Here is a 14,461-nt window from a genome sequence, read left to right as displayed (position 1 = left end):
AGCCTGTCTAAACATTAGTCAAAGCAATATGGCTTCTACTTATCCAACAGTGACAGTAAACTCAATGATTGGGACCCTACTAATTTGCAATTTGTTATAAATACAGGCTGAAGTTTGTTTGGTCAACACCCTCATTGTAGAGAACTATTCGTATGATGAGATTGTATGAGAATACTTATAATTGTTAAGAGAATACATTTAAGAAGCTACTCTTTTAGAAGTACCTATTTATAAGAAAACAACTGATGTACTCATTACCAATAATTTTTTGTTGAAATTACCCCCAGCACAGTTGGAATGAGTGAAAGGACGTTGTTAGACTATGTGGAAACAATTACTGCTGCTGACCAATGGCAAAGCATTCCTTTAAAACATTGTATAACATAGTCAGGTTAGGCTTTTCCTCTGAGTCTGTGCCCTTCCACATTCATATGTGAATGGCATTGACAGAACCTGGGACTCAGCTGTCACTTGATGAACTCCTTTTGCTTCAAAGTGGAAGCCTTACAAAGACCACATCCCCTGCCTCTCCACAGCGATGAGAACAAAACTGACATCCGACGATCTGTCTTCCTATCACCCTGCGAGTTGTGAACATATGAGTAGAGGCAGAAAAGAGCAGGAATGGCCAAACAAAAAGCTGTAATTCTCATGGTTAATAATATTCAAAATCCCACATTTGGTCCAGAAGATTATAGGTATTTTGATTCATATATTAAATAGAGCAATTTTAATTTTACCTATGGCAATGGCAGTGAAGCTACCAGAAAATGCTTAAGATAGCTTTCATTTTCTCTAAGACAAAATAATGATGAAACAAAGTAAGCAGATGTAGTGGGGCTTAACATTTTTTTTATAAAACCAAGATCATGCGGTGAATTAAATGAAATTCTGGAAATAAAACATGAAAGTGGCATTTTCATTAAGGTAAGATGTATCAAAACAAATGAAAAAGCCAAGAAAAAAATTGCTACCAGGATGGAAAGACTGAGATGAATTTTGTGTGGTGGTTTATTATGTGACTGCACATTGAAAATTCTTTGTCTTTGTGTAGGTAGTGCAATTCAAGTTCTGAAAGAATGGAATATGACAGGAAAAAAGAAGGTAAGATTAATATTGATTGTAAGTTACTAACATCTTCAATCAAAACTTTTATGGTTGTTATCATTTTAACAAGGCTGCCAGTTTTATGCTTCTTTCAAATATGTTAATGTGTACACCCACAAAGCTTCCAAATGCATGACTCTCTTCAATTACCAGCCACCGTTACTACTAATGCCCTTGTTTTCTGTTCAGTGTTTTTAGCCACCAGGTGTGCTTTAGAAGTCCTAGAGTTTTTCTTAAGGCTTAAAGGGAGATTCAAGACATTAACTTGCCTGAACATATCCTGTAGCAGAAAGGAAAATATTCGGGAGTGTTTTACAGATACTTGAAAATCTCTAAGTATATTTTCACATGTTTTTCTAACTGAGAGAATTTGTCCAAGGTTACCCTGAGATACGTTTTTGCTGAGTTCTAAGCTAGATTTTTTTTTTTTTAATAAAAGAAGAAGAAAAGAAAAGACCTTACAATCATAGTAGAGGACCTGTTTTCCCTTCTTAAGAACCCTATCAGACGTCTCCTTGACACCAGAGGGAAAATTTTAATCTGCCCCTTTCAAATTATTTTGCTTTCTTGTCTAGTCACAAAGAGTCTGCCTTCTGGGCACATGTGAGGTGTACAAGTGCACATACTGGCCTTCTGGTCTCCCGCACATACCTGCCTCATCTTGTGAGCATGCTCGCTAGCTCCTATAAGACACAACCCCCTTGTTCTTGGCCTGTGACCTGTTTCATGACTTTCACAAAGAGTCTGCTTCTCTTTTCAAAGTAACTGCCCGACCCTTTCCCACTGTCTCCCAGCAAAGCCTTGTGTTTTGAGTATTCCAAGATATAATTCACCAGTCTACCCTTCCTCATGAAGGAAAATCACAGGCCTGTGAAACACATTTAAAACAAACCAAAAAAAAAAAAAAAAAAGGCAGTATTACTTTCCTAAAATCCCAACATTACTGAAATTACTGGAATTATCCTTTCCCTTTTTCTCTCCTCTTAGTTTCATGTAGAATAGGAAGAATTATGAGACTTTTTTCTTAACCTTTGTATGCCACCATCTTGGACAATCTCTGCTTATCTTTAATCATAGCTTCCCAGGCTTCTGTGTGAGATGATGATTCAGAAGTGATTGAAAGGCAGTATTTACACTTAAATGGAAAATTTTCAGAAGTGTGGTTTGGGTATGAAATCTCTGTGATGTGAAAAAAGGAGCAGACAGCAGCTGTAGACCCAACTCATTAGTGAGTCTCCCTCTTAGAAGTTCAGTGGGAAAATAGTCTCACCACCCAGCAGACATGCGACTTGTGTGGGAATAGGTGCCGCTGGCCTTTCCCGTCGTCCAGTGAATGCATGTCTCTCACTTCTCTAGAGGAGTTCTTACTCAGGGGCTTGACATGGTTTCAAAGGAAAAGAAAGGGAGTAGGGAAGAGAATTCAGACGAGAAAGCTGGGGTTTTTTGGTTTTTGGATTTTTTTGTATTTGTTTCCCAAATGTGTTGAAGAACAAATCCAGGTTGATGTTCAGCTGGTACCTACCGATGTAGCAGGCAGGACAGAGTCTGCCCTGATAGATCAGTTCTGATTGGCTGAGACCCGTACCCTACTGGATAGTAATATCTCCTCTATACAAAACCAAAGTCAATAAAGCATACAACATAATTGGGAACAACAGTTTAATTTCCTGTATATTGTTATAGATATTGACCATTAGGATATTTTAGGAGAAAAACATTAAAACCCTGCCATATTGTGGTAGTTGGGGTCTAAATAATTTCAGTTGTCCTAAATGTAGGGGTGTGTTATTTCTAAATAAAGTGAAGCCTTGTAGTGTTGTTCAGCTAGCAGCCAAGAAGTCCAGGAGTCCAGCTGCACAATCCAAACCCAGGTGGACCCAAGTCCTTTTGGCATTACCTTGTAGCAGTTATCTGCTTCAACTTAAATATTCACGGTGATGATTGTGAGTCCTGTGGCTGCCTGGCACTTCCTGGACAGTGGCAGCAATCTGGGGACGTCCTGGTTGGTTGGTGCCTATTTCATAGACCCAACGTGGACTTTGGGGATCTGCCTCTTACTTCCTCATTTTGCAAGAACTTGCCTGCCTTTTTTGTACCAATCCTCCCTTCAACTTCTCCTCCTCCCCAGAGGATTCAAACCTTGGTGTCCTCCTTGCCTCCCCCACCAGCATCACGTCTGTAAGAAATGAGAGTTATTTTCCATGGGCATGGTAACTGAATTCAAGTTCTTTCAGGGGACTTTACTGTATTAGTACTCATAGAGGTATGTAGTGACTCAAAGAACAGGTCAGTATTTTAGTCATCCCCTGCTATTTTTTCCTGTGAGAGGAAACTTTTTGTTTACTATGTTTACGAGGTAAAAGTTGATACAACTTATTGTAAGAAGGAAGATGTTTACATTAATTCGGGTGGTTAATAAAGATACAGGTGTTTTCACCTACTCTATTAGAAGAGCCAGAAAACAAATATGCATATAACATATCTTATTTTGGTTTCTCAGTTTTGTCTTATATATCAAAGGTCTGAGCTAAATAACGTCTTCTCATTTATGTCTCATTCTAGAACAATAAAAGAAAAAGAAGCAAGTCCAAGCAGCACCAAGGCAGCAAAGATGCGAAAGACAAGGCGGAGAGGCCTGAAGGGGGGCCCCTGCCCCTGCAGCCAGCACCACCACAGCTGCAAAATGGCCACGTCCATGGCTGTGAGAAAGACAGCTCATCCACTGATTCTGCCAGTGAAAAGCCAGCCCTTATCCCTCGTGAGAAAAAGCTCTCAATACCCGAGGAACCTTCAAAGGCACTCCGTGGGGTCACAGGTCAGTAATTCCTAAGGAAAGTTGCTTAGGAAAAGATGCACAGGGAACCTGTTGGTGCAGTCATTGGTACTGTTGGGATTGTTGGAAGCAAAAGGTTGCTTGCACTGTACACAGATTCAGTCTTCCTGTAGGATTGGGGTGGGGAGGCAGGGATGACTGTAACGGGACCAACGAGTCAATGCTCCGTCTAGCCCTGCACTAAGTCAGAGGACTCTTTTTCCTTAAAAACACAGTTGTAGTGTGTATTAGGACCATTAGGAAAATGGAAATTCCAAGTTTAAGGAAATTTTCTTTCTAGATACCTTTGCTGGGATAAGGGAGGGATAATTGGTGACAAAAGGAAATATTATTAAAGGGTAGTATTTTACATTATGTGATAGAACATAATCATTCAGGGTGTTAGAACCTGGAATGTTATTTGGGCTATAGCTATATGTTAATCTATAAAAGGCTACCTCTTAATCAACTGTATGACCTTGGGTGCATCATTTCATCTCCAGTGTCCCATTTCCTTCCTGTAAAATAATGAAACTATACTGGAATGTACTAGATCAGTGGTCCTCAGTACTATCCTGACTCAATGCTTCATTTTTTACAACAAATCCTAAAATAAAATTCATAGATAATATAATCTACCTAGAAACAGACTTTCCATAAAATAAAAAATAAAAGAAATCAGAAGCAATTAAAATAGAAGGCCTAGTATAATAGCCGGATGTTCACACCACTTATTAATATAATGAGTCACTTACACTTAAAAGAAGTAAGACAGTAGTCAAATGCATATTACGCACACTGCTTCTCTATATTTGACATGTGAAGTAAGAGCTACATAAGTATATTTGCATATAGACATGGAATCTTTGTGAATATAACCGCTAGACATGCAAACTGAGCCAGGGCGCTGGCTGTGAGCTCAACGGCAGTGACTGCTGGGGTTGGCCATGTGATTTTCCAAATGGTGGAGAACTCTTGGTAAAGTTCTGAACACCACCAAGTACAATCTGTTCTTAATCGACACAGCAGGAATCCTGGCATCCAGAGGAAAACTACCAAAAAATACTTTGTGTTTATACGTAAAGTGTCTAGGACATGAGAAAGGTCAGGACACCGGGCAATTCTTTGTTGTGCGGGATTCCTGTGATTTCAGTCATCTAACATCCTGCCCTTTCCTCCGACACATACAGTCAATTTGATGGATTTTTAAAATGCCCCATCAGTTTTTCAAAATGCCTCCTCGGAGCTGGTAGGTCCCTCAATGAGAACCACTACACGAGATGATTCCCAGAGACCGTAAAATCCTGAGTTTACTGAATCAGTGACTTTTTAAACTCCTCGTACACACAAAGCAGCGTGCTAGAGGCCGCCGTATATTCGGAGAAGGATACGGTATGGTCGAGGCCCTGAGGGAATCGCAGTCTAATATCCTTGAAGAGAAGGCTCTGCATGCAATGCTGAATGTATGGTTTGGGGAAGAGAGGTGCCACATCTGACTGAGTGATCCAGGGAGGTTTCCTGGGAACAGCGGGTACTGAAGGACCAATAGACTTGCCGTGGTAGAGAGGACTTGGAGGGTTAGAAAACAGTAGGGAAGTTATTCAACACCTGCTCTATATGAGCTCGTGCTTATCCTCTGAGAAACCAGCAATGAGTAAGACGGGGGTCCTGCCTAAGTAGAAAGAGTTCAGTCTAGCAGAAGAGACAGATGCAAACAAAATACTGCATGGTGACACAAACCACATCAGGGACACAATGAGGAAGCATTAAATAACCGACACATGGTTCAGCACACTAGTGAGGTTTTAGATTGCTCACAGAGCACTAATTTTCTTCCAGAAACACGTTACCAAACAACTCTATTAATAGTGCTGTAATTCAGGTAATCCTTACCACAATGATTTCTTAAAACCAAACAACAACAAAAATAACCTATTTCCATTTAGAATCTGGATTTTCTAGGAATTTTTTTTTTTAACTCAGTTTTTACTATGCCTACCTACCATTTTGAGAATGCCTTGATTTATAGTCAGGGCAGGAAAAAGAAATTAAATAATCAAGTGGCAGATTCCCAACTTTGCTTGTTATTGCTTTCACATGAATTACTTTCAAAATCTAATTACTCAAGTTGCTGTTTTGATATCAATCATAGACTAAAAGCCTAGCACATATATTTGTTCATTTACTTATAATTTATACCTTCTCCCTAAAACAATTTCAGTAGCTCTATCAAGTATATGACATTAGAGCAAATGCAATATTGAAGAGCTTCACTTCACGGTAGATATCTGCCTTGAAAGTTAAGTACCCACTAGAGGAGTTCTTTCTTCAAGTTGCCTTTTTGAAACTTCACCATGAAACTTTCTGTGAAGAATCCTTTCTTGCACAAAGAGCCATCCCAATATCCCTTCAGTTTCTTTTTAAGTTTAGTATGAAGGCATTGAGGTATGTCAGCATTGTTTTTTTTAATTGGTTCATTACAAATCTATGCTTCATATAAATTTTTCTGTTAAAGAATAAATGTTGGTAATGGCAGGTTATTACATATTTTTGCCAGGGGAAGGGACTCTTTCTGGTTGACCAGTAAGTTACTTAGCAACTTACTGATTAAGATCATAAATTTTAAAATGAGTTTATAACTAGTTAGGTTTTTCTTCTTAAAAATAATGAAGGTTCATCTGGAAGTTGATGTCAAAACTGTCAAATGACTTTAAAATACTTGTCCAACCTGTCCACCATCCAGAGATACTTCACAGTGTTAGAACTTGGACATTCTACCTCCTATTCTGAGTAGACCGCTGGAACTAGAAAGCATCGAGTGATTTCTTTAATCCCACCCCCTCATTTTATAGCCCTGGAAACAGAGTCCCCCATCCCCCAGGGGTGTAACCCTATTTAGTTTGCAAAAGCCTGACCCAAATCCATGTGTTTTTATATAAGCATTAGAGAGTTACTGCTAAAGCAATGGGCTTCCTAACTGGTGTATAATTGAAAAATTAGGAAAAATGAATCATAGCAAAGCTGTATAATGATACTCTGTACTTGAATGGGTTCGAAGTATGAGCCTAAAAGAAATCTCCAGTCTGCTCGTGGTGAGCATTTATCAAGCTCTCCACTAATGAACTGGTTCAAGGAAGGCGGCCGAGTGCCCAGCCAGGCAGCAGGCCGTGAACATGTGGAATGCGTGCTTTATCTTTTTATAACATCTTGACAGTCAAGAGCTCTCTTTTGAAAAAGTTTAAACAGAATCATTTTCTGGTGGGGAAAAGTTAGCTTTGAGATGCATGCAGGTGGCTCAGGGGTGTTAGTGTGACTTCCTACGTGAAAAATAACCACCCAGAGCATCATCATTTCAGGCTGTAAATATGGCACTGCCCAGTGGGACAATGCTGCATGTCAGCATACAGCTTACAAGTTGGGGAGTTTGATTTAAACTTAGTACAAAATTGCTTCTTTAAGCCTTGGAGTCGTTTTTTCTGGGTTTCAGAATTTTTAATAACAGCTCAAATTAGATCTTTTACATAATCCAATCAAGATCATCCTGCATCCAAGTACAAAGTCAGCCAAGGAGTAGATCAAGATTTATCCCTACCAAAAGTAATGCCAGGGATCATTTTTATCTCTGAGGCCCCACCTGAATGCCTAAAACACACGATGACCTTCGGGTGCAGTTTTCCCAAATGTACCTCCTGCTCTTATTTTTCTTACGGCTCTGATTGCTGAAATGTATAGGTGCTTATCACCGTGTAGGCCAGAATAGGAATTCAGGTTCCTGTGTCGTCTTTCTCCCGCTGGACCCGATGCCCATTGAATAGGAAAGGAACAGGATGGTGGGCCACCAACTGCTCCATTGGAGGGAACTTTGGGGTGGGGCTCTCCTCGTCTTCAGTTCCTCCTGCTGGCCCCGCAGCCTCCCTATATAGCCCCTCATCTTGTAAAGCACCCTGGGGAGCCAGCTCTTCTGTTCCGTTACTTGTGTCAAGCAGAAGGCTTGGTGCTGCGTTCGCTGACCCCACAAACCAGACTTCACTCCATGCCCTGTATCACAGGACAGGAGCAGCTGTGCAATGCAGTCCGTGTTTCAGCACAGCACTGGTGCAGAGCTGCTTTCTTGTTCTCACAGTGAACTAACCAAATGTGGGAGGAAGGGTCCTGTTAATTTTAGAATGTGGGTTGCTTGTCTCTCATTTGTGCTTCTTGTTAAAACAAAAACACCAGATTCTTTCACAGTATTTTTATGGTGTGGAGGTCCCTATAGTTCTTCCGAGCAGATTTTTTTAATGCTGCTGGTGGCCCCAGCTTCGTCTTTCCTGCTTCTCTCAGCCCTGTATTGGACCAGAGGATTAGGAAAGATCAACAAGAAGAAAGCAGCTCACCTAGAACTTTAATAGTAAAGCCAGAGGCGTGTGTTCCAGCATTGCAGTGCCAGCTCTCAAATGGAAGCAGAATAATTTTGTAGCTAAGAGCCAAGGCTTTAGCATTAGACATGTTTGGATTCAAATCTTGGCCTCGTCACTTGCTGGGTGTGTGATTCTGGACAAGTTAACCACTCTGTCTCGATGTCCTAACCTGCAAAATAGAAAATATAACTCCACTTTACAAGATTGTGGTGAGCAGTAAGTGAGAAACACCAAGGGATTTACAGCATCTGGTATGAATAAACCCTCAAATCATTTATCTGACATTACTACTTCTGAATAAAACTGTTTTTGGTCTCTGTTCCAAAGTTATTGGTTCCTCTGTATATCTGTTAATTACCCTGTCGTGTAGTGATAGAATAATGATGAACATGCAAACGAGGTGTATAATAATTACACTGTGAAGAGTTTTCTTGGGGCTTAATCACGAGACCATTATTCTGTAACATCTTAAAGAGAGTTAACTACTCACTGTTCTCCATTTCTTGACCTCTCTCACTTACCAACCTATTCATTAGGGCTTACAGCCCCGTCACTCTGAAGAAATTGCCTCCACTAAGTTTACCATTGGCCTTCCTGTGTTCAATCTAGCAGATATTTTTTAATCCTTACTTTACCTTTCCTTTCAGCAACATCCAATGCTCTTGGCCACTCTATTCTTAGACACTCTGTTTTTTCCCTTTTGTTTCTATGACACGACACTCTCCTGATTTTCCTCTCCATCTTTATTGCTTCTCTGTTTCCTTTGAGGGTCATTCTTCTCTACCTGTTACCCTGTTTCACCGAAAATAAGACCTAGCCAGACAATCAGCTCTAATGCGTTTTTTGGAGCAAGAATTAAAATAAGATATTATATTATATTATATTATATTAATTATATTATATTATATTATGACTTGGTCTTATATTATAGTAAAATAAGACCGGGTCTTATATTAATTTTTGTTCCAGAAGATGCATTAGAGCTGATGGTCTGGCTAGGTCTTATTTTCGGGGAAACACGGTAATTGGTGAAGCTCGTGAAGGTTCCAAGTCTTTATTCCTATAAAGCTATATCTCTCTTAGGTCATTTCCAACATACTCTAGCTTTAATTATGTAAGCTGGCTCACAGATTCTTCTTTTCGGTCCAGGTTACTCTCTGAACTCCAGGCTCTTACTTGACATTTTCACTTTGACATTTTCAAAGCACTTCAACATGCTCAAAACAAATTCATGATCCCCCTTCCCAGTTAACTTTCTTTTAGCATCCATCATCTTACTGTACCATCTATCCAGTTGTGCAACTCAGAAATATAGGCATAAATTGGAACATCTTCCTCTCTCTCACCCCCCGTATTTAATTAATCACCAAGTCCTATTGATTTTCATTTCCAAATATTCCTAGAATCCATCCGTTTCTCACCGTCTCTACCTTCTACCTTCCCAGCATTGCCATGACCCTCTCTTGCCTGCACTACAGTGGTCCACTCATTAATCTCCTAGCATTCACTCTTGTTCTCCTCTAAATCATTCTCTGCCCTGTAATCTTTTCATAGCAAAAATGAACTCTTAAGATGAAGACCAAAAATCTTACCCTGGCCCACAGGTCCAGCACAGTCTGACCCGTGTGTCCTGCTCAAGCCTTGTTTGATGGCGTGTCATTCTTATACTGGTCTGCTTTCAGTCCCTCCTACTGGCCATCTGTATCAGTCAGGTTCAAGTCAGGAGACAGAACGCTGGTTATTTGAATGGGAGGAACGTAATCCAAAGAATTGCTAACTAAAACAGTAGGAGGTAGTTAACTACCAAAGGGGTAAATGCGGACTCCAAGGGGTCAGACAGGGCAAGAGAGCAATTATTATCTCTAGGAAGATTAAGGAAGGAACTAGGACGAAGGAGAGTCCCCTAATCCAACCCTGAGATTCTGACCTCATCAAAGAAGGTGTATGGCCAATGTGATATATAGATGATGTATTATTACAGAATTATACACTTGAAACCTATGCAACTTTGCTAACCATTGTCACCCCAATAAACTTTAATTAAAAAAAAAAAAAGTATGGCTACCAGAGACACATGCGGCCTTGTGGTGTTAAAAGCAAACAAACAAAAAACTTGTCACATGTCATGGACTGAGCTGTTCTGTAGAAGAGACCCACCATTGCCAGAGGGTATAGAGAGACTGGAACTTCTCAAAGCCACTGCTGGGGTGGGGGAAGCAGGGAACGTGGCACGAGAGAGCAGCTGGAGCTCCTCCTCGTGGCTGCTGGTTCCTGTGATGAAATGAATACCACTAATAATGGAGGATCAGAACCTAGAAGAGAAGTGTATTCCTGTCCTTATAGCTTGGCAAGATTACTTATTGCCCTCTACTTACAAAGCTAACATTCTGCTAGCTAGCAAGAGATTTACAGGGTCCAGTTCCAGGATCACAAAATAGGGCAAAGAAGGGTGGATGTGAGCAGAGAGACAGTAACTTGATAGCTGGCATACACTGCTTCCTCCTGCTTCAAATGCTGTTCCTGCCTAGAATGCACTTTCTGTCCTCTTCACCTGATTAGTTCATAAGATTTTAAATTAGCTTAGGTGTTTTTAACTTGGGGAATTCTTTCTTGCGATCCCTTGGTCAAAAATGCCAATTACAGATTTCAGAATACTGTGTACTTTCATAACACTTATCACAGTTGTAATTCTGTATCTGTTTGTATGGTGGTTTGATTTATATGTCTTCCTATTAGACTGTGAGTTTTAGAAATTTAGGAACCACATCTGTCTTTGATCACCATTGTATTTCTGGTGCCTAAATGGACATAGTAGGCACTCAAACAAGTCTTTAATTAGGTTAATTAATTTTTTTTAAGTTGCTTTCCTGATTTACGGATTTTGTATTTCTAATTTGAAAAGGACTTTATACTAATTGAAGAAATTTGAAAAATGGAGTAAAGTTTAAGGGGAAAAAAAAAATCCTACCTCCCAGAAATAACTACTGTTAAATTTTATTTCAGAATTTTTTAAATGCACAAATATATATGTGGATATATATTTTTTCAAATGTGAACTTCTATATTCTTTTTACTTAACACAACATTATAAACATTACCTCATATGTGTCCTTTAAAAACATGATTTTTAATGGCTGTATTGTATTTTTATAAATTTGCCCATTTCTTTTAATAATTCCCAAACTATTGTCCATATAGATTGTTTCCATTTGTTTGCCATTATAAATAATGGTTTAGTGAATATTTATTGTATATAAATCTTTATGAACAACTATGATTATTTCCTTGGCATATTTTCCTAGAAATAGTATTATTGGGTTCAAAGAGTATGAATATTTTTGAAGTCTTTAATATATCGCTGTCTAGAAAGATTGTACTAATCTCATTGTTTTTATTTGTAAAACTGATTAATAGGGAAATGGAACATTTTTAAGATATTTAATTTCCATTTGCATTTCTTCATTTGTGAATATTTAAGAACTCTAAGATCAATGATCAAAGAACTACCAATATATTATCAGTTATAAAACACTCTCATATTCACGTAAGTACTTTTAAGTTAATGGTGACATGCTTTAAGTAACACAGACATTAGGAATTTTAGCCAATTTTATAACAACAAAATTAAACTTGATCACTTTTTTCTAAGTAGAACTACTTTACAATACTAAATTAATCGTCATCAGACATTGAACTCTACTGAAATTGTATGTGTGTAGGAGACTATTAAACCATCTTAATGGGTTAAAATAATTATTTTAGAACTACTCGATACATGGCTGTGCATATATTATGAAAACCTTTGAATCCAAGTTCATATATTTCTCCTGAGAGGAAGATTTATTTTCTGTGGTACTATTAACAAAAACCAACCACCACAGTTCATGTTTTGCTGTGTAAAATAAATCAAGTTAAGGACAAATCAAATATGTAAGTTGATAATAAGATTTAGTAACTATAAAGTTGATAGTTCTCAGTAGTGGCAAAAGTTAATTATGAGAACACTTTTGTGCATTACAGCTGAGTATAAATAGGTACCAATTGACTGGAAAATAATTTAGCAATGCATATTAATAACTTTTTAAGAAAAAGAAAGGCATGAATTTATATCTTAATTACAAACCCCACTGAATTATAGTAAAGAAATTTTTTAATGTAGAAATATACAATAATGAAGGGAAAGAAAAGGAGGGCCTCAATTAATAGGAGAGAGAAAGTAGATGGATGAGAATTGACTGATGGAGCAGAGTACGGGAAGCTGCAGCATAAAATTCCAAGGGAGGGAGCTGTGGCAGGGAGGAGGATGACTGCCTAGCAGAAAATGGGGAAGCTCTGGATTTAGAGCCAGCAGATAGGATGGAGGGCAAGCTTAAGAAGAGAGGTATAAAACAGAAGAATTAAATGAAAATATTTTAAGAAACAGTCCACTATCCCATTAACATCTCTTCTACTCTAGCTTATTCTATAAGATCCCTAACATTTACCTTCAAGGAAAGAAAAGGGAGGGTGGGCATGGTGGGGGAAGAGAGTGGAGAGTGATGTACTAGTATTTTAATGACCTATTAGAACAAAATCCAAAGTATTTGGAGAAAAATAACAAAATCTAACATTTCTCAATACATCATCCACAATGTTCAATACCCAATTTAAAAAATTACTAGACATGGGAAGAAGCAAGAAAATGTGACCTATAATGAAGAGAAAGGTTAGTCATTAGAAGTAAACCTGGAGGTAACCCAGATGTTTGAATCAGCAGAAGATTATAAATATGCTAAAAAAATTTTACAGAAAAAAAAAGATGAATATAAAGGGTGAAGAGAAGGAGAATTTCAGGAGAGATAAAATAATGAAATGAAAACTCTAGAACTGAAAAGTACAATATCTGAATTTTTTTAAAAAATCATCAGATGTATTTGATAGCAATTTGGACAATGAAGAAGAAAGGATCAGTGAACTTGAAGACAGGTCAAAAGAAATTATCCAAACTGAAGAGAAGAGAGAAGAAGTTTAAAAGAAAAAGAAAAATAGAAAGAATGGAACACTTTTCAACTCATTTAATGAAATTAGCCTAACTTTATCAAAAACCTGACTAAATCATTACAAGAAAAATTACAGAATAATATTGGTCATGATTAAAGAAGCAAAATCATCAACAAAATGTTAGGAAATTGAAGTAAGCAATATAAATTAAAAAAAAAAAATACACTATGAGCAAGTGTGCTTTTTCTCCAGAATACAACATTGATTTCACATTTAAAAACCATCAATGCAATTTACTATATTAAAAAAATTAAGGAGTATAACAATATGATTATCTCAATAGGTAAAACAAAATAAAATCACTTGACAACATAAAAACTCCCAGCAAATCAGAACTATAAGAGAACTTCCTGGTAAACATGAAAAATCTGTTCTACAGCTATACCATTCTAAATAATAAAATATTGAATGCCATTTCCCCAAGATCAAGAACAAAGCAAGGATGCTTAACTACATTGTACTAGGATTCCCAACCAATACAATAGGGCAAGGAAATATTGGAAAGAAAGAAGTTAAACTTCGTTTACCGATGTCATTATTGCCTATGCGGAAAATTTTAAGAGATCTACAAAAAACAAAAATACTAATATTTGTAGCTAAATTTTAAAAAGTAAAAAGAAACAGGTGAATTAAACTGAGTGATATATCTTATCTAACTTAATTTATCCAAAATATTATCATTTTGACATGTGATCAATATTTTTTTAAATATCAAGGAAATATTTTTTGTACTAAGTCTTCAAATTTCACTGTGTATTTTACACTTACAGCAAGCACATCTCCATTTAGAACAAGCCACATTTCAAATGTTCAATAGCCACATGGCTATCTTATTGGACAGTAATATGAATCAACTCTGAGTCAGCTGTAGTCTATGGAAGTTTACAAATGGATTCCAGAAAGACAAAAGGCTGGTGGTACTTCTGGCCTCTAAGCTTAGAGGAAAATCATTCTATCCAGGAGAGAACTCCCATTATTCTAATTGCTAAAAATATCAGGATTCGTGGTCAAGATGAACCTAATTCTGTTATATAGTAACTCTCCACCAGTTTTCATCTGAAAGAGCTCCAGAGTTTTACTATAATTGGAAACAGATCTGTAC

The 14,461-nt window shown here is 37.7% G+C and overlaps 1 protein-coding gene across 6 annotated transcripts in view; it reads left to right on the top strand.

Annotated features, from left to right (window-relative positions):
- The window catches only part of SPATS2L (spermatogenesis associated serine rich 2 like), a 160,868-nt gene that overhangs the window by 108,091 nt on the left and 38,316 nt on the right, over positions 1-14,461 (top strand). For all 6 annotated transcript variants that reach the window (XM_033112558.1, XM_033112560.1, XM_033112557.1 and 3 more), the window contains 2 exons: positions 1,055-1,104; positions 3,670-3,922. In XM_033112558.1, coding sequence (XP_032968449.1) covers positions 1,055-1,104; positions 3,670-3,922 — 303 coding nt within the window. The remainder of the gene's footprint in view (positions 1-1,054; positions 1,105-3,669; positions 3,923-14,461) is intronic.

The sequence above is a fragment of the Rhinolophus ferrumequinum genome, chromosome 8 (genome assembly GCF_004115265.2).
Source record: "Rhinolophus ferrumequinum isolate MPI-CBG mRhiFer1 chromosome 8, mRhiFer1_v1.p, whole genome shotgun sequence".
Classification (NCBI taxonomy): domain Eukaryota; kingdom Metazoa; phylum Chordata; class Mammalia; order Chiroptera; family Rhinolophidae; genus Rhinolophus; species Rhinolophus ferrumequinum.
The sequence above is the reverse complement of the archived record's forward strand: the minus strand, read 5'-3'. Positions and strand labels throughout refer to the sequence as shown.